Source organism: Seriola dumerili, unplaced genomic scaffold, assembly GCF_002260705.1.
Source record: "Seriola dumerili isolate Sdu_G_001 unplaced genomic scaffold, Sdu_1.0 BDQW01012242.1, whole genome shotgun sequence".
NCBI lineage: Eukaryota > Metazoa > Chordata > Actinopteri > Carangiformes > Carangidae > Seriola > Seriola dumerili.
Window position 1 is genome coordinate 94,462 of NW_019186497.1, and position 20,199 is coordinate 114,660.

A 20,199-nucleotide genomic window follows, 5' to 3' on the forward strand; every position below is an offset into this window, starting at 1 on the left:
ATGGATTTGGAGAAGGGTCGTCGTAAGTCCAGGGGTCTGAGCACCCTGGAGAAGATTTTGATATGTCTGTTTGTGGCCATGACCGGCGTCTGCATCAGCATTGTGGTCATCTACGTCACGGACAAAGCTGACTCTTCCACTCATGCAGAAGGTGATACTTAGAAAATGCATTGTAATCTATTTTAATACCAACATGTGTTTCTGGTACAGTGGTTAACACACTGAAATACTGTACTGATGGCGATTTGACATCTCTTATGTTAATTTGCCTGCTTCCAATTGCATAGTATTTCTTAGATAAAATATTCTAAGATAAAAAATCAGCTAAACTCAGCTGCAGCTGAGCAATAATCTTTACCATCGCAGTAATGTAACTATTACAGAATAATGTAATGGTGAATATTTCACAGGAAAACGTAGCTGTAGGAAACAAGTAAAGATGAGGAATGTCTATAGAAAGTCTTTCTGAGGCCACATCAGTGACTGAGCAACATTGAAAAGCATTTGGTCAAATTGAAGCTCCAGTCTATTTTAATCAGTGAGTAATGTCACTGTCAGTGGTTTTTCACTGTCAGTTATACTGAGTGCAGAATGTGATTTATTATGACTTTACTAGAAGGCAAATGATGATCTGCATGGAGATCTTCAGTTAGAAAAATTATTTATTTTTTTCTTTATTTTAAGAGTCCAACTTACTGCAACTTATCACAAATGTTCCTGCAAAGGTTTCTGGAAAGACCATCCATTATTCACTCATTATTACCAGAGAGGTCTGTTTGCTTGCTGTTTTGTTTGTTTGTTTGTTAGCAGGATTACACAAAAAGTACTGAACCGCTTTGCGCCAAACTTGGTTGAGTGATGGGGCATGGGCCAGGAACGAACCCATGGCATTATCAGGCAGATCCAGATCATTTACTCTGAATTAGATTTTTTGTTTTTTCTCTGTGGTCTGGAGTACGTTGTTTGACATTGGCAGGTGTCTGCACTCTCTGAGTTCTTTTAGTTAGAAAGTTTAATCTTCATCTATGATCTATGATGATTCTCAGAAGGATTTATTTCCTATTGCCCCCTTCTCTTTCTTGTCCCACAGAAATCAAAACAGCAGATAATAGAAGATAAGAAGTAAGCAACAGTACCATGATTTACACACCTGACCGCTGTACTGTCCCAGCAATTTCATAGTAATAATGTATGTGTCATCGCTGAGTGTTTAATGTATTGCCTTACAACAAATACTTCCTCCTCCACTTCTTCATCTCTGTCCAATTTTTCATTTAGGAACCTGTTGCTTATTCTTGCTTTATGCAGGAAAAAAAAATATTCAGCGTGAAATGTCAGACTGCTTTATTTGATAAGAGACATTTCTGCTGCCCTGAAAACTGAAGTGGGAAACTTCTTTGCGTTTGCTTGAGAGGAGTGAAGTGGAGAAATTAACATTACAACTCATCAGAGTCTCCTTCACACCCGAATGAAAGTCTTTGTGATAAGAGAGCTGGCAGATATGAGGAGTTAGGACTTGCACACTGTTTCCACTTGTTCCATACAATTTAGTCATATACTTATTTCAGTGTTGGATCTTCATCACTTGAAAAAAAGCAGTCTTTATGTAATGCACTACAAGGATCGCTGCCCCAAAAACAAGATGCCTTGTTTTTTTACATAACAATATGATTATGTTCACAGTAATGTTCTGCCTAAATGACAAAATATATTTCAGCTTTTTGTTGTTAACCACAGCTGCGCTCCAGACTCACAAACAGAAGCTGCTCCAGCCACAAGGGAAAACATGCTACTGTGGATAATGACACTCTGTATAATCAATGCTGTTTCCAAGGCATTGCAATTGATTTTGATTTTCACTTCAGATACAATAAGGTCTTTTTTAATCACTTGAATTTTATGCTTTGTGCATCAATTGAAATACAATCATCCATGGTCCCCAGAAGATAAATCCTACTGATCCTCTAGCACCTCTAAGTCAAAGTTTTCATGTATCTCAACTATTAGGTTGAAATTTGTGAATGGATTTCCATGAAATTTGGTACAGACATTCATGTTCCTCTCAGGATGAACTGGTGATCCCTTCACTTTTCCTCTAGCGCCACCATCAGGTCAAAATTTCAATTTGTCTGTTACTTTAAATAGCTGCAAAGCTAATGACATTTCCCATTAACCTTAGCTGTTCTTTATGTTTAATGCTAACTAGCAAATACTGACTATGCTGGAATACTGACAATAGCATTTAGCTTAAAATGCCACTGTACCTAAGTAAATCTCACAGAGCCGCTAGCATGGCTGACTCTTGGTCTTGTTTTTGGTCTTGGAGAAATTAAAACAGACATTGTAGGATTCTGTAACTGATCTGGTGGTACTGAGTAAGTTTTGACATTGTAATCTGTTGTAATGTTGTTGTATGATGTAACCAGCATATTAGTTGAGCAAGTTTTTGTCTTTTGGTCACCATTATGGTTGTAAAACAGGGTTTATTTTGCTATGATTCCTTTAAAAATGACAAAATAACAAGTGTCTTTCTTTGTCATATATTTCCAGGGTCAAACTCGGGTTGTGGTGGTCCTCAGGAGCTGTCAGCAGAGTCAGGCACCTTGACCAGCTGGAACTACCCCAGCAGCTATGACAACGGCAAGAGCTGCACCTGGCATATCACTGTGGACCCTGACAAGGTGACAAGGATCATCATCACTGCTCTTACAAACCTCAACCAGTGAACTACTTACTGTCTGTAGAGTTACAGTCCCCATTTTAAACTGCCCCACACCCTTCATGTGAGATCAGAAAGAATATTTAATGAACTGACTGACTAGATTTAAATATTAGGCTACTCAAAGAGAAGTAACTCCAAAAAACATTACCTTATGTGGACCAGCCCGACATAACCCTTTCAGTATGGAATCGCCTACTTGTTACTGTAATTTACATCTTCATCTTCAAAGCAGCTTCACTGGCGGTCTCAGTTTTTGGTAAGGTGAGCAATAGAGTGGTAATCAATAGATTTTAATTGATATGACACAGGAAGAAACTGACTGCTAAAGATACATGATTATTCTATAAATGGTCAGAAATAATTTTCGTCTTGAAACCATTTTCAACAAACCATCTTATATCTCTTGTAAGACTGTGCAGATCAAAATGATTCAGTCATGTCTCTGTTTCAGACAGGGTCTTTCACAGTGTTTGTGCCTGTGGTGTCTAATCAGTAGAGTTTGTTAACTTATTGTTGGGGAAACTGTCTTATGTGCGGCCAAGCAGTGGAGGACAGCTGGGATGAAGGCAGTGGCAGCGCTGTGGACAGATGGCCGTCTTGTCTCCTTCATTTTCCTCAGCTCTCCTCCCCACACCCACAGGAGAAAAACAAAAATCCTTGATGTTTCTTTCTTTGTTAGCATTCCTGCCTTCCTGCCTTCCTGATGCAGTGGATGCTTTCCCTCTCTGTCTCTCTCCTCTATCCTAATTTGCTATCTTTAAACACACATAAACACACACACAGAGGCACGAGCATACATACAGGCTCTCACACATGTGCACGCACACACACACATACTCGCTGAGCACTCTAGCCTTCCCTGTCAGCGACCTGTCTGCCTTCTCAGGTTTAAAAAAGAGAGACGAAACACCTCTTGTTTCTGTTGCAGGTGATCCATCTGTGGTTTGAGGAGTTTGCTTTGGAGGACACCAAGCTCTGCACGGCTGATTTCATCACAGTACGAGACCCTCTGGGAATCATTGGTAAAAAATCTCACATTAATTCAAACCTTCAAAAGGGGGAAGAAGAAATTGTATAAAAAAACATAGATAGATAGATTAGATAGATAGATAGATAGATAGATAGTAAACATACTGTATATAAGCACATATACACATTTAAAATGCACATAAATACACCAACTCCCTCCGCCTGCAGAGCTATGCACTCCGTCCAAAGCTAAGGGGATTGAGCTTTGATGTCATGCCTAAATCAGCCCATCCGTCCATGGGCAGACTCAGCTAGTGAGCCACGCAGTCCTGCTGGTCCACTGCACACTGCTCTAGTTAGCAACACAAACTTCAGCAGTAGTTCTCCAGCCAGCCTGCAGAGTTTAAGGCGGGGTACTTAGTTCACAAACATGTCGGTTTTCATTTTGTTTGTAGTGATTTTTTATCACGTAGCCCCCATTTTGTGTTCTGTCTTAGTAATTTAGAGGCAAATGAACCTGTGACGGGCCTGACTGAGGTACAAATAAATTTAAAGGTCTGGTTCTCCTACATAGGAGCAAGACACCCAGACTGAAAGATATGCAAAATGATATGGTCACATAATATTATGTCTCTTTGTGGTCGTATCTTGTCTCTTTAGTTGTTTTCTGTCCCTTTGTGCTTGTTTTTGTCTCTTTGTGGTTGTTTATGACTCTGTATGTTCATTTCCATTTCTTTGTAGTTGTTTTGTGTCTCTTTGAGGTTGTTTTTGTGCATAATTTCTGTGTTACTTGTAGGTAAATACTGTGGCTACACCAAACCGAAGCCAGTGGTGTCACTGTCAAACCATCTGACCATCTACTTTGACACTAATGAGAGAAAAACAGACCAAGGATTCAAGGCTCATTACAAAGCTGTGGCACCAGAGAACACACCAGGTAAGATGGTAACTGTAAACCCATTTTAGCAGGAAAATTGCCTCGACTCTGACATAATGTTGGACGTCTGTCTTATCGTATATGATTGACCTACAAATTGAATGTTGTAGGGTCGGGTGCTGGATGAAGAGAGGGATAGAAAAAGGGGAATGAAAATGGGGTGGGGGGGTGGAAGTGGAGGGAGAGGGGATATACTGTATAATGCGGGTATCCTTGAGTTGACTGTGGAGCTGAAGTGTCTTCCATCCCTGCTGCCAGAAATAGCCGGAGCTGGTGGCTTTCTCCAAGGTGACCAGGGGGATCTGATGACCCCTGGCTTCCCTGAGCAGAATTACCTGAATGGAGCATTATACCAGGTACTGCCACACACATTACTGTAACAGCTCATGGGAACATTTACTTACAATGAGGATTTACAAATCTGAGGGAGCAAGTACATTATACGCAGTGTGAACTGTGCCACATGAAATTAATGTTTTACTCAGCATTAACGTTACTAGGTACATTTATTCTCTTACACCAATGGAACCATTCTGTTACCAATATTTATCAATCGTTGTGACGAACCCACAGAGAATTATCACCCACTCTGCAGTTCCCCTCGGTTTTGTGGCCAGCATCTTTCAGCTCATTGTTTTGGTTTTTACAGGCTTTGGTTCTCTCTCTCTCTGCTCACATTAGCGTAATTTCCACACATAGCAGGCAGCTGTTTTCAGCACAGTTCAGTTTACAACCGAGAATGTTTCTATTTTTGTATATTTCCTAACAGAAATCTCTCATTTGAAATAACTTGTATAGCTCCAACATGGTATTGATATCATTATTTCACCTTGCCTTTCAGCTATTCATGCTTATTTTAGCAAGCCATTTGTATTTGTTTGTTTACCGCATGTAAAAACATTACATAGATTTAGCTGTTGTTGTCTGCTGCAGTTAACAGTTGAAACGTTGTGTTTTTAGAGTAGTTCTAGAGTAGAAGCTACGTTTTTGTTTTCATTTGGATTTTACTTTTAATGAAGTACATTGATGTTGATGCTGCCACTTATTATGTAAATCTATGCCAATTAAATCCACTGATCACAAAACAGGATATGCTTAGAGAAGCAGAAGACCTACAGAGGTTTCTTCTTCTTTTTTTTTTTATTCCAAGAGAGCTATGTTGTGAATGTACAAATTAACTGCAACATTATGCCACACCTTATTACAGTTACCATATTGTTGCACACAGTGTGTTAGTATTGATTAGCATGTGGTTCTAAACAAACCTAAACATTTCAGATTAGCATCTCAAAGTAAATCCAGCAGCTATGGATATCAACGTCATGTTGACAGCGTTTGTGGTCTCGCTCTGTGATTAATGCATCTAATTAAATCAGAGTCCGTTTGGACGTAAAGTTGCATGGTATCATTTGGCTGTCGTCATGAGTTCACCTTGCTGTGCTTTAGCGTGACAGGTCACCGTCTGTACAAACGGTGGCAGAATCATCGATAAAATTATTCATGAGTTACTGTATGTCAAACTGCAGTTCATGTTGTAAGCATGAGAGTAGAAGTAGGAAAATACGAAGAGTGATGCAGATAACGGTTTGCTACATCAACAAGTCTTCACTGCTACAAACCCTTCAAAACTTTATCTGTTATAAACTTGTGGTGGGTGTAGCCACTTGCATTGTTTTCGCTGTTTAAAATGAATTGTGATTAGTAGAAAAATTATTGGTGGAAATCTGTCTATAGTAGAAGTAATTGTTTGTGTCTGAACTGTGCTTGTTTGTTGGATCAGTGGAGAATCACAGTCCCTGAACGCGAGAGGGTCCGACTGACATTTACTTCCTTTGACCTGGTCCCCGAGGTCTGTGGAGACTTTGTTCAGGTCTACGATGGCCACAAGGCCGGCTCCTCTTCAATGGGTAAGCATGACATTCTACATGTTTCCAGTATGCAGTGCAGAAGATGAAGGGCAACAGAAACTAATTTTAAATAAACTTCATCCACTGAGCATGATGATGAGCAGGGATTTTATAACATACCACAATGTTTTCAGTCATCAGTGCAGTTTATTTCAAAGCTGGGTGTGTGATTAAATGCCAAAGTGATGTGTTAGAATTCAGAGTAGATTTTGGGCTTTGTTCAACATTAACAATGTCAACTTTGTGGATCCATGAATAAAAGATGAGCTCAATTAAAAGTTTGAGAAGTTGTACAATGGGCCGAGCTTCTGGAGTCTATTTTAAACTTAATGAATTTAAATCTGTCTGCATAGACATAATTGTTAAAGCAGCTTAGAGGATCCAACAATGTATTACTGCCTGTCGTTTGTCTAAATAAAGGCATAGGTTTGGTTTTACAAGGTGGGCATATGTATAAAAAATTTAAAAACTCAGAACAAACAAAAAAAACCTGAAAATATCCAAATACTGTTTTCTGCAACATATATATATATATATATATATATATACAGATGAATGAAGAAATGAAAACGATAAAAATTTTATATTTAAACCAATGATAACGGTGGAATAAATAAAAGACAATAACAACTACAACAGATAAGAGGGTGTAAAACAGTAGGGTGGTGTCTAAAACTGAAATTTGAGTATGTGGCTCTTATTATGCATGCCTCTGTGAATGTTTGTCACCTTTTCACACTGACATTATGTCCATGAAAGGTAAATTCTGTGGGGGAACGATGCCAAAGCCAGTGGAGTCCAGTGGCAACACAATGGTGGTCCGCTTCAAATCTGACAGCAGTTTGACTTCAAAAGGATTCAAAGCTACTTACACAAAGTCCAGCCTTCCACCTGTTGTTGTTCCCACCACAACAAAACCCACACCCACATCTACAGCCAGACCCACCACACAAACACGTCCACCTCCTACATCTTCTGGTAAGTTTTCTCTCCAAATGTACGTTTCTGTTGAATTTTCCCTCATTCATATTTAGAGTAAACCAGGAAGCTGCGATCTATATTTACTCATAATCCCATAACACAGTTTGGCTCAATTGACTTTTTTGCCCCTGCATGTCTCTATTTTGATTTCCGTTAAAATATACCACATCAGATATATTTGACTGCCTCACTAACAAATGAACCAGCTTCACATGAGAAAAAAATATTGTTTTCAGCATTAGTTTCTCTATTGTCATCATGCAGGAAGTGGTGGTCCAGTAATCCTCAATGGGCGCAAAGGAGTGGTCCAGTCCTTGGGTTTTCCGAATCCATATCCCGCTCATTTGAACAGTTCTTGGAAGATATCTGTGCCCAAAGGATTCCTGGTTAAACTGCAGATCACTGACATGGCCATCACAGGAGAGACGGGACAATGCAAAGAGGACAAACTGGTCATTTCAGATAATTACAGCATCCTAGGTGAGCCATAAGATAATCTTTTATACTCTTGTACAATAATTATACTGATTAATTTTTGGTTGTTTTTTTATATACATTTCAGTCAAATTTGTTCATAAAGTCTGGCATTTTGTTTATTAGATTATTTAATTTACCGTTTGACCCCCAAATGCCCCGAGTGCTGTTTGTGCTCAGCCATGTCTGTCTTTGCAGAACCACAGTAGCAGCCAGTTTAGAGCAGAGGTTATAAACTCCCCTTCCTCTTTCATTTATAAGTTCAGTGATCAGGCACTAAGACAAACAAAGTAAACAAGCCCTCATTAAATCTGAGGACTTTGGCTTGTGTTTGTTGGATCGTCCTAGGCTAACAGCTCTAGTATTACATTATAGCTCAATATCCATCCACTGCTGTAAAAGTGTTGATTAGGATCTTCTTCACAAAGAGCCCAGCAAACTATAAATTACCTCTCCTTATTATTCACTTCAGTGCCTGCAGTGCAGCTGATACAGCTTTATCTACTGCTGAGTTCTCAAGGACTTAAGCGCTGAGGTGCAAGCACACGCTGTGTGAGAAACATACACAGATAGGTGATGAGAGTATTGTAAGGGTGCATCCTGTTAGTTGATGAGGTATGAGTTTGTGTGCAAAATGCAGAGAGGAATGAAAAGCAGAAATGAGAGGAAGCAGCTTAAGGTCTGTTTGAAAACCCAAACCAGAGAAGTCTGAAAAATCTGAAAAAATTAGGTATAACTTATTAAAGGGGGTGTCTCATATTTCTTCACATAAAAGGTGGCAACCCTAGTGGTCGATGTTCAAAAATTTCAAAACATCACTTTAAGCTTTAGTATATTTTTTTCAATTTAAAACAAATGAGTCCCTGTAATGGCAAAGGGCTATAATGCCACAGATAAACTGTTTAATATCACTGTTGAAAAATAAATCACTAACTCTGCTGTGCTGAGGTAAAGATTTGGTGAGGTTTAGGCACAAAAACAACTCGGCTAGGTTTAGGAAAAGATAGTGGTTTAGGTCAGAATAAGTACTTCCTTAATGTTAGAGGACCTTCGTCATCTTGGTTACAACAATGAACACATGGTCAAGGTTAGTGAACGATTGTGATCATGATTGAAAAAAACAATGTTGACTGTTGGTTTGAAGTAGGAAACAATGTTTTGTTGACCCATTCATAATAATGTCACACCTGAATTTAAATTATTACTTAGAAATTAAACATTAATGTGAAAGACAGGCAAATGGACATATGAACTAATTAGTCTTTACATGCAGTGTTTGTATTAATATTTATTATTATTTTCTCGTAGATCTTTAGGGTCATGTTAAATGTTACTGATTCCTAAAATGCAATCCTCTGTTGCACAAAAACACTGTATCTCTTCCTCAGAAGTTGATTTAGCTGCTTGACCTGCTGCATTAATGAGCAGCATTTCAATGAATGTCGGCTGACATTACCAGTTAGTGTTATCTTTTGAGTTTAAAGGCTCCTTGTAGGAACGGTGTTCATTTTTGCACATGATTTGTAGATGATAATCATGAGCGGATGAAGCCACACTCACAGTCAATATATCCACGCTCATTCGCTGGTGTTTCATCATCCTCATCCATCAATACACACACTTATGTAAACCCAGTAGTGTATATTTACTATTAAGCTGCATCCTTTGAACCATCCCTTCATCCCTCACTCAACTCTCTTCATCTCCCTCCATCCTCCCCCTCATTTTCAGGCACGCACTGTGGCTACATCCTTCCCCCAGTGGTGGTCAGTGCTGGGGACACAATATCTGTCACCTTCCAGTCCGACAGTCGCCTCACAGATCGAGGATTCTCTGCCAAGTGGGAGGCTGTGTATCCTGAGGATATCACAGGTACTGACGGCTGACACGCACATCCACACTCAGTCACGTTGGGCACACAGCGCACACATGCAGGAACACGCTCACACCTGAGGCACACGTTGCTCAAGCAACTCAGCACTTCGTTAAGACCAACCATAAAACATCTCGCCCCTCTGTCACATATTTATAAAAGCAGCAAAGTTGTTGGATAAGCAGTGTGAACTCTGTCAAAGCACAGGTCAGAGTACAGTGTGAAGTACAAAAATCAAGATAAAACTCCTTTATCATTTTCTTTATGGTGATTATCAAGCCAGAAAAGGCCTTGAGACCCTAGAAGTGGTGGTCGAAGTACTCTACTGAAGTAAAAGTATCAATGCAACTATGTAGAAATACTCTACTACAGGTAAAAGTCCTGATTTGAATTTAAATAGAATACATGAAGATTATCAGCAAAATGTATTTGTTATTATACAGAAGCTTTTATCATGTAAGCAACACTTTGTAGCTGGTCGAAGTGCAGCTGCGTTTCAAGTTGGATAGATAGAAATGATAGCTATCAAATAAAAAAAGTATAGTACAAAGTTATAATATATTCCTCCTAAATCTGCCTGAAATACCTGAAAACTATTTCCAAGTTCTTCAGTAAATGTAATTAGTTACTTTCCACCTTTGTTCATGTTAAAAATAGCACCCAGCCATGCTTATATCTCCAGCAAGTAAAGAAGTAAATGGAACAAAGGTTACCCTAAAAGATTAAGTGTCTACTTTAGCATAAACCCATGGTCGCATTTTATCATAATAAGATTGTAAATTTACTCCTCCAGACTCTCTCTTATCACAGGCAGGTACTGGAGCTTGTATACACTTAATTACAATCAAGCATCTCGTACAGTTTATCGATCACTCCCTCTTCCTGTTTCAGAAATCCAGGGCTGCGGCATTTCTTCCAAAGAGGAAACAGGGGTTATCAAGTCCCAGAACTGGCCTATGAACTACAAGGCTAACACTGAGTGCATGTGGAACATCGCTTTGCCTTTGGGGAAAAAAATCACACTGACATTCACCCACTTTGACCTAGAAGCCAAAGATATCCTAGCATCCAAATGCTATGACAACATAATGGTGTATGACATCAACAGTCTGACCAATGCACTGATACGAAAACACGGTAAGTTGGTTTGTGGATTTAAAAACTGATCCCAAAACCATTTGGATTTTTCATGATGGTCAATCAATTCAATTAACCCATATTAAGTTTTAATGAACACTGTATCTATACAGCCTTAAAGCACTGATCCCTGTTACAGAGAATTATACAGCTTCTCTGTCACTTCATTTATCATGTACAAATTATTCTTTCTTTCTTTCAATCAACTGCAGGTCCTTTCTGTGGGACTAAGCTGCCTCGGACCATTCAATCAAAGGGCAACAGGCTGCTGGTTCGTTTCCATACAGACTTGTTTACTGAGGCCAAAGGCTTCAGGGCCTACTGGACCACAAACCCCAGTCTGCCTGCTCCCACTGAGCCACCTGCTCAGCCCAACCCTTGGGACAACATCATCATAGGTGAAGTATCTGTGCCAGCCTGGTCCAGTTAGCAAACATCTCCATTACACTATAATGTTTAAAGTAAATTTAGAACTGCCCCAATCTATAGTTTTCATATTAACAATGGATCAATTAACGATGTGTAACGTGAAAGGGGTCGCTAATATTAATGAACCCACAGAGAATTAGCCCTAACCCTTCAGCTCTACAGAGCCTTTTAGCCTCTGTTAGTGCCAAACCCAGCATGCTGCTGTGAATATTGAACTTAAATAAGTCAAGAGTACAGAAACACACCTTCAAATGAATGCTGTTATGCTATGTGTTGCCTGGATGTGTAGATAAGCAACTTTATCAGGCAATAATGTATCAGTTGTTGTGTTTTCAGCTTGATCTCTTGCCCCCAGGAGGCCAAAAAATCCCGCCCAAAAGTTAAGGCAGCTTTAAGATTAAGCACTAAGATGATTAGTGAATTAATCAATTAGTTGATTGAAAGAAAGTTAACAGTATCAGTTAATAGAATCTTTTAAAAAGTGGAGAAAATAGTTCCCAAGCATGTCAGTAAAAGTACTCTCAATATAAAAATATAAATATGAAATATACATGAAATATTATGTGAATATATTTTTTTATTACATGTATGATGTTGACATTTTAGGTTTTAGGTTTTAGGTTTCTTACTTCACATATCTTTCCAGCTATATTATAACACCCTGTCATCAGGTTAGCAGAGCAGTATCGTCCTGTCACCAATGACCGTGACCAACATTTAGTTTCAGACAGCTCCTTAGAAACTGCACAGAGGCCTGTCCTATATTTATGTGATTCATGCTTCCTCCCATCCTCACCCCTTTCTTCACACTCACTTCCCCCATGTCTTCCTCGCTGCACCCAGATGTGCAGTAAAACAAGGTGATTTGGTGTGATGAGAATACAATGTGAAGTGGCCTAGTGCTTCACTTTCCTTCCTTGCCGGCTGTCACCCGATTCCCATTCTTCACCCTGCGATGAGCCCCAGGTGGCCCTGGCCCCTGCCAAGCCAATTGCTGAAATAGAGTTTTATAGATGGACTCAGCTGCCTCTGGGGGTTTTTTCCACCGAGGCTGTGACCAGAGGCGACACTATGTGTCAGTTTAAGGAAGGAAAAATAGACATGATGGAAGAAAATGTGGGATGTAAAAATGACTGAGACAATGTGTTGTCAACTCTTTCAATGAAATGTATATCTTTATACATACTGTGATGTCAAAGAATCTGATCGCAATTCAGGACCCACTGTTTGTGCGTCACAGGAGCTTGGTATTGTGTTTGCATGAAGATACACTGAACACATTAGCCAAAAACAATGGACACAGTTCACTGTAGCCAGCAGCGTCAAACTGCTGTGATTGGAAAATGATTTTAAAAATATAAATCAGAGCACCAGAGCCAATGATTAAAAGCCACTTTTCTTCAACACGAGAGCTTATCTTTCAGCTGCAGATACATACTGTATAATCAGGCTTTGTTTATACACACACAAACCACAAACAAATTCATACATGATCAGACAACCAGACCCAGGATATTTTACAGAGGTTTCCTCTCATTTCTTAGACTGGCCCAGTACATGTGGCAAACCAGCCATTCCTCCTACTGTTGGCGCACGCATTGTGAACGGAGAGCCAGCCAAGCCACACTCCTGGCCCTGGCAAGTGTCCATGCAGGTGAGAATCTCCACTCATGAGCACCGACACATTTAGATAGAAGTGATAATGTCATAATTAAGAGTATAGAATATCAGTGATTTCAAACAGGTAAATTTAGACACAGTTGAAGCTACAGTTATTGTTGTCCTCTCTATAAATCATAATTCATCAACTGACTACACCTAACCTTCAGAAACTGACATAATGACCAGTGCTGACTTCTTCTTCTTTGCTTGTCGGTGTGTGCTTGTTTCAGGTCTGGCCTGCCAGTCAAGAAGAACCCACATTCTTCCACACCTGTGGTGGTACCCTTATCCATAAGAACTGGGTACTTACAGCAGCCCACTGCTTCATAAAGTAAATATCCAATTTCACCATCTTCACATAAGTGCATGTAAAATGAAGCAAAGAAATGCTCAAATTGAAGAAAAAAGTGGAGCTATGTACAATAGTAAAGTAGTTTAGGTTTTAAAGGCCTTTTTAAAGGCTTTTTTTCCCACCTCCTAGAAGCCCATTTGTGTGATCTCAGGAGGCAGTTATTGGTGTCTGTGCTTTCACCTCAGGCTTCTTACAGTCCAAGTGCAACGCTCCGTTAGAGATGCCTCTATGCCTTGACTAATGGTCTACAGTGCCATGGAGAGAGAGAGGCAGAGATAGAAAGAGAGAAAGAGAGATGCTGGTGCACTGTGGAGCCTGTGCAGTTTATATAGTTTTCGAGTAGGGTGCGTACAAGGAAATTTGTGCTGCATCACAGAGGTGTGGAGCAGTTCAGGTCAGGAAATCTTCCATGTAGAACAAGTGGAAGTGGTTTACTTATAAAAATGTCAGCTTATACAGTATGATACAGTGACCCTGACATGTACCTCGAAGCTGGCCTGTATATTGTGTCCTTACTGTAACCTGTGAGGTATTATTATTATTGATTCATCTGCTGATTCCCTATCCAGTTATGCTGATGAGCTGCAGCGTTGGCGGATGTGCCTTGGCAAACACAACCTGACCTACACAGAGCCAAGCCAACACTGCTTCAATGTATCTGGTATCTATCGCCATGAGGGCTTTAAGTATCCCACAGTGCCCACGGTGGAGTTTGACATTGCCCTTGTCAGGCTGGACGGCGAGGTGATACCCGGTGATGAGATCGCTTATGCCTGCCTTCCGTCCGAGGAAGAAGTCCTAACTAAGGGAAAGATGTGCTACGCCACCGGCTGGGGAGATGAGACCGGTGAGGTTTGAGTTTCATGTTCACTAGTTGCAGTTGACATTTCTATGTTTATGCTCATATATACTCCAGTCTCATCTTTTAAAACTAGTTTATATTTTATTCAGTGAAATGATACAATAATGCACCACCTCAGGCAACACTCACATCTCATAATTTTTATGCTGTTACAATTTCACTGTTGCATAGTTTTCATGCCCTCTGCTGGATTTAATGTGTAAATCACCTCCTGTGTTTTTGCTCCTCGGGCTATCAAATTCATTTTTTTCAATGATTTATCTGTGTGTTTATCAGGTGATTCACTTAATGCTAAGGTTGCAGAGGCCCTTAACCAGGTCGCCCTGCCTGTTGTGCCGTATGATACCTGCAAGAGGATGGATTACTGGTGGTTCCAGGTCAAGACCTCCATGATCTGCTGTGGTTATACGCTGCCTGATGAGCTCAAGTCTGTCTGTCAGGTAAAAGAAGGCCGACAAGAGAACAGGACAAGTAGATTACAGTGGTTTTATATTTGTGCTGATTGTCAAGGAGATGAAAGTTTTTTTTTTTTTTCACACATCTAACTTTACACAGATGGTGGAAATGCTGATGGTGTTTTTGATGTTGTTCCATGACTTTAATTTACAGGGAGATTCAGGTGGTCCTCTGGTGTGCCAGGATACCCCCAGTGGCCCTTGGGAAGTTCATGGTATAACCAGTTTTGGCCCCATTGGATGCATAATGAATAAGAAGCCCTCCGTGTTCACTCGCTCCTCTGCCTACCTCCCCTGGATCAGAAATGTCATCCGCAGAGACATCTACAATGAGCACAGTATGAATCCAGCTGGTCTGAACTGACCCACTTTGCTCAAAAACTAAATATGGTACAAGTCAGATTTTTTTTGCTGGTTTTCACCCTCTGTCCTCCCTGTGTAGCATCTGGCTGTGGAGGAGCAAAGGACTTAACTGGCACAGGTGGCACCGTGTCCTCTATGGGATACCCTGCCAGCTACAGCAACAAAGCCCACTGCCAGTGGAACATCCGGGTGCCTGTCGGCAAAGTGGTCCACCTCCATTTCCACAATTTCTCCCTGGAGGAGAGTCAGTTGTGCATGAACGACAAAGTGAGCCTCACAGACAGAACAGGAAGTCTAGGTATGTGTATATTTGCTTTCTTTCTCTCTCCAGCTGATAGATCATTTTCTGAATGGCCCTTTGATATGATTGCTTACTGCAGTCTGTTGTTTTGTGTGAATGACATCTCACAATAAAGTTTTACACTCTTAACTGCAATGCCAAGTTTTTACAGGAGTTGACTGACAGTAGCCTGACAGCCATTTATACTAACAAGGGCAAGTGTTTCATGTCAGGTCAATCATCTTCAGAGGCCAGTCCAAGAAACACATCCACATATTAAGAAACCAACAAGCACAAACATTATAAAAATGGCCTGATGTCAAATTCTACATAAAGGACAAGAGGAATCCAAGTCAACCTTCTTAATCCTTATATATGGAAGAGAAGAGATTAAGTGATTGAGTTTCCATTCTCTTTTTCTTTTTTAAGTTTGCCTTCACCTCCCGAGAGTAGGTGTGCAGTTCCCCTCAGTTTTTTACTATACAATAAAGTGGCATATAAACACACTGATAAAGATGTTAATAGACTTCTCAGAGAAGTCAGGCTAACACTTCCTCATGTTCACCTTTCCTCAGGCACCTACTGCAGCCAGGTGCCGCCTAAAGACCTGGTGAGCGATGGAGATACACTTCACATCGCCTTCTCCTCCAATGACAAGGTGGTGGACACTGGCTTCACTGCCACCTGGAGAGCAGTGGACCCTACAGAGGGTAAGACAGAAGAAAGGTATACCTGACAACACACTGAGGAAATAGCCTCTGGGGAAAACTAATGTCCTTTTCTCTTTTCTTTTCCTTCACACACACACACACACACACACACACACACACACACACACACACACTCAGCTCCTTGTGGAGGAAGCTTCAGCGGTGATCAGGGTGAAATCACCTCTCCTAACTGGCCCAGTGACTACCATTCCCAGTCTGTGTGCACGTGGCGCATCACCGTTCCCTCAGGAAAAAGTATCCATGTAGCCTTCACTCACTTTGAGCTGCAAGCTGTAAACATGTTAGGAAAGTGTGTGGACTATGTGGAGATCTTCAACGGAGACACCATGGCATCACTAGGTTGGTTACAACAAATTCTATTGTGTCCATTTTGTGTTCTGTTTTTTTGGAAGTATTTCCTGTACAGGTCTGTGTTATCAGTGTCATTGTCTTGACAGATGCTGGTGTCACTTTGCCACACAATAATGAAAAAACTCTTAATTTCTCGTGTGTCGTGCAGGTCGATTCTGTGGCTTTGCCCCTCCATCCATCATCACCATTCCTAGCAACACGGCCGTCATTCGCTTCCTTAGTAACGGAGCCAATCAACAGCAAGGTTTTCGTGGTTACTGGACCACTGATACCAGTGTTATCCCAACTTTACCTCCTCCACCACCTAAACCATGGGACAATATTACTATCAGTAAGTGTAGTCTTAGTTTAACTGATAGCAGCCTTGTATTTCTGATGTGGGGTGATCTCATGTGGAGGTTCCCAGTTTCCCAGTTTATTTTTTAATATGAAATAAGCCGCAGTAGAATCTGAAACTGGATCCCCTGTTTTCTGCTTCTGAAGTTATAATTTAATCCTCCACTGACTACACATGTACCTGTTTCACATGTTTTTATCTCATACAGATGATGTCTTATTTATACACAACTGAATTGTACATTTTCTCCTCCCAGGCTGGCCAGAAAACTGTGGAAACCCAGAAGTGAAACCCAATACAGCAACCACAAGGGTGGTTAATGGAGTAGAGGCGATCCCCCACTCCTGGCCCTGGCAAGTCTCCATGCAGGTACTGTCTACACCTCTATCTCTGTGTGCCTGACTGGCCAAGAGTGATAGTGAAGTTAGTTATTTTATAAAAATGTATTTCTCTTTCCCAGGCTTCACCAATGTCTCCCATACCTTACATGCACGGCTGTGGAGGCTCTTTGATTCACGAAGAATGGATCCTGACGGCTGCTCATTGTTTCATGGTGTAAGAGATACAGTAACTACAGAAAGACCTACAGCACATACCATTTTAAAGTCCCATTGTTCTTTACAGTAACACTGTATCAGGACGTGAAATAAATGTGACAGTAAAAAGGGATCGCTCATAGTGATGAACTAATCTCTTGAATCTGCAGCTCAGCCTTTACAGAGGTCTCTCTCACCGCAGTCATGGTGATGTTTTTGTGTTTAACTATAGCAGCAGACCGTTTTGCAAAAGCAGCAAAAAAAAAAATTGTAAATGGATGAATGAAAAACAGAGCAAATAGATGTGAATAGTGGACGTAAATTTGCCAGGTGGCAAGAGACATTAATAAATTTGGATGTTGCTCTGTAACTGCCGGATGTATAAATAAGCAACTGTTTGCTTGTTACTTGTTTCTGCTGCCCCCAAGTGGCAAAACTGTCACTGAATGTTTAAAGTTCAGCTCTTTCTTCAAACACTTATGTTTCTTCATTTTATCGTGGCTTGCAGCTCACACAATAGCCAATGGGAAAAGTAAAACAAGTCCTGATTGTCTGCTTCACCTTCAGCCCGCTGAACAAACCCTCCTACTGGCGCATGTGTCTGGGGAAGCACCACATGAACTCCTCCATGGACGTTCCCTCAGCAGAGAAGTGCTACAAAGTGGATGGTATCATCCGCCACAAGGGGTTCGTGTACGAGCAGGATCGTACTGACATCACCAATGACATAGCACTGGTGCATTTGGCTGAGCCTGTCAATATGACGAGGGAGATCAGCCCCATCTGTCTGCCAAAACCTGGGGCTGTGATGCCTGCTGGGACACCCTGCTTTGTCACCGGATGGGGAGACGAGAAAGGTAGAAATGATTACAGGAACTTTAACTACTTGAACTTTTAGAACAGAGTGAATTGTAGTTGTAGATGTAGGTGCTGCCTTTGCTCCCAAAATAAAATCTGTACGGTGCCAGTATGGTGCCTTTGTGTAAATACGTGAATCCAGTTTTGTTACCCCTTTGTAGGCTTTGTTATACTGGACACATAGAGTTGGATGTTTATATATATTTTTCCTTTTCACTTCTGTTTTAGGTAATCTATTCCCCAAAGTGGCCGAGAAGCTAAATCAGGCAGCCCTTCCTGTTGTTGACTTTCAAACCTGCAGTAAACCCTCTTACTGGTGGGACACCCTCAGGCCCTCCATGATCTGTGCTGGATATGAGTCCCCAGATGAGCTTAAATCAGCCTGCCAGGTGAGGGAATGCATTCAAAAAAAAATGACAACTGTTTAAATTGACACAATGGATTACTTTTTTATAGAAGAGGATGGTACTTGTTTGTTGGAATTCCCTCCATGCTTTTTCTCAAACATTACATAAATATGCTGGCCTCTAACGATTAGGTTGTCCCTTATGTAACATCTTGTTAACTGTTTTGTTTGTGATCAGTCAGCCTTGATTTCGAATGGTTGCCCTGTTTTCACACATAATTGCACAATAGAACATAGGAACATTATTTGTTTGCCATGATGAGCAACCATGCAAGCAAGGAAATGGGAAGATTAGAAATTTTAGAGAAGTACTCCAGAAAAACACAGAAGGCTTCGAAATTTCAGTACAGCCTTATAAACACAACATTGACATTTTCCTCCAGAAAAACTCTTTCAGGGTTTTGATAAATATTGACATTTATTAATTGTATGGTGCAGAGATGATTTATAGAAGCCGTCAACATCAAATACTCGCTAGCACATCTTCTCACCTATACAGTAAATTGTTGCTGATTCCCTCCTCCTGTTCTCCTGCAGGGTGACTCTGGGGGTCCTTTCGCCTGCGCGGCTGCTGGACCCAAAACAACCTGGGAGGTTCACGGTATTGTAAGCTTCGGACCTCGGGGCTGCATCAAAGACAAGAAACCGTCTGTATTCACCCGTGTCTCTGCCTTCAGCGACTGGATCAACGACAATATCAAGAAGTTTATTTATGAAAGTGGCAAAACCAACTAAAGCTGATTTTGACGGTGTTTATTGCTAATTTCTGTTCTTTTCTATGCTTCTACGAACCAAGTCATTGTACCTTTTTATACAGGGTTAACCTTTAAGTGTTGCCGTCTGGTGAATTCTCAGTATTATGCTGAGTGATACTGTTATAAGCTATAAGGCATCTTTCTCCTGCTTCCCAGTGAGGAAATGATATCAGAACAACTTTTATTTAACATGGTGTAGTTTAGTCATCTAGAATTCTTCTATTTATCTCTTAAGTTAGAGAAATGCATTTGGCGATGAAATTCTGTGTATAATTGATTGAAACTATAAATATGACATTGATGTTAAGGCCTTTACTGTCCTTTCCCATATTCATAATGTGTAACTGTCAATTATTATGAATGCTATGAGTTTAAATGTGTATGTATAATAACATTATAATTAAATAATTATAAGTTATCATAAATTACAATGTTTTGACATTGTTCAAATTACATTAAATACAATGTGAAAACTGGCCCGAGTGATAAATCTATTGTGAGTATTGCAGCCATGTTTCAGTCTGTAAAACAGTTATATTTTCTTTTTCTGTGTGTTATTACAGCGCAGCTACAGTTTTAACAAAACATGAGTTTGTTTCTCTTCAGGCCGACCTTCCAGTTCTCACTGCTGAAGAAAGCTCCCTCCTCCTTTCTTCCCTTATTCACAGGCAGATGAATCCTGCAGGCACAGATTTAAAGTTTTGGGTTTTAACCCCTTAATCACATGACCAGGCAACTCAGCCAATGGGAGAGCTCGGCTCAGATTTCAGCCTAGGAGGAGAGAGGGGAATAAAGAGGGAGGAAGAGAAAGAGACAAGCACT

The 20,199-nt window shown here is 40.5% G+C and overlaps 1 protein-coding gene across 1 annotated transcript; it reads left to right on the forward strand.

Annotated features, from left to right (window-relative positions):
• On the forward strand, positions 1 to 19,521 carry LOC111240124 (ovochymase-2-like). Its single transcript, XM_022770111.1, has 25 exons — positions 1 to 151; positions 2,551 to 2,681; positions 3,651 to 3,744; positions 4,488 to 4,628; positions 4,887 to 4,984; positions 6,409 to 6,535; positions 7,295 to 7,513; positions 7,781 to 7,996; positions 9,722 to 9,862; positions 10,755 to 11,000; positions 11,213 to 11,398; positions 12,974 to 13,103; positions 13,336 to 13,422; positions 14,013 to 14,290; positions 14,582 to 14,745; positions 14,915 to 15,098; positions 15,203 to 15,421; positions 15,979 to 16,113; positions 16,252 to 16,473; positions 16,634 to 16,816; positions 17,079 to 17,191; positions 17,283 to 17,377; positions 17,926 to 18,215; positions 18,445 to 18,605; positions 19,160 to 19,521. The coding sequence occupies exons 1-25, from the start codon at positions 1 to 3 to the stop codon at positions 19,355 to 19,357; spliced, it is 4,209 nt and encodes a 1,402-aa protein (XP_022625832.1). The 3' UTR covers positions 19,358 to 19,521.
• The last annotated feature ends 678 nt before the right edge of the window (positions 19,522 to 20,199 follow it).

What these genes read in the sequence shown, in the direction of transcription:
- LOC111240124 (XM_022770111.1), top strand. Translation starts at nt 1, where the DNA reads ATGGATTTGGAGAAGGGTCGTCGTAAGTCCAGGGGTCTGAGCACCCTG. An exon ending in TCCACCTCCTACATCTTCTG is followed by an intron (nt 7,514 to 7,780) that starts GTAAGTTTTCTC and finishes GTCATCATGCAG; the next exon opens with GAAGTGGTGGTCCAGTAATC. An exon ending in GTGAGAATCTCCACTCATGA is followed by an intron (nt 13,104 to 13,335) that starts GCACCGACACAT and finishes CTGGCCTGCCAG; the next exon opens with TCAAGAAGAACCCACATTCT.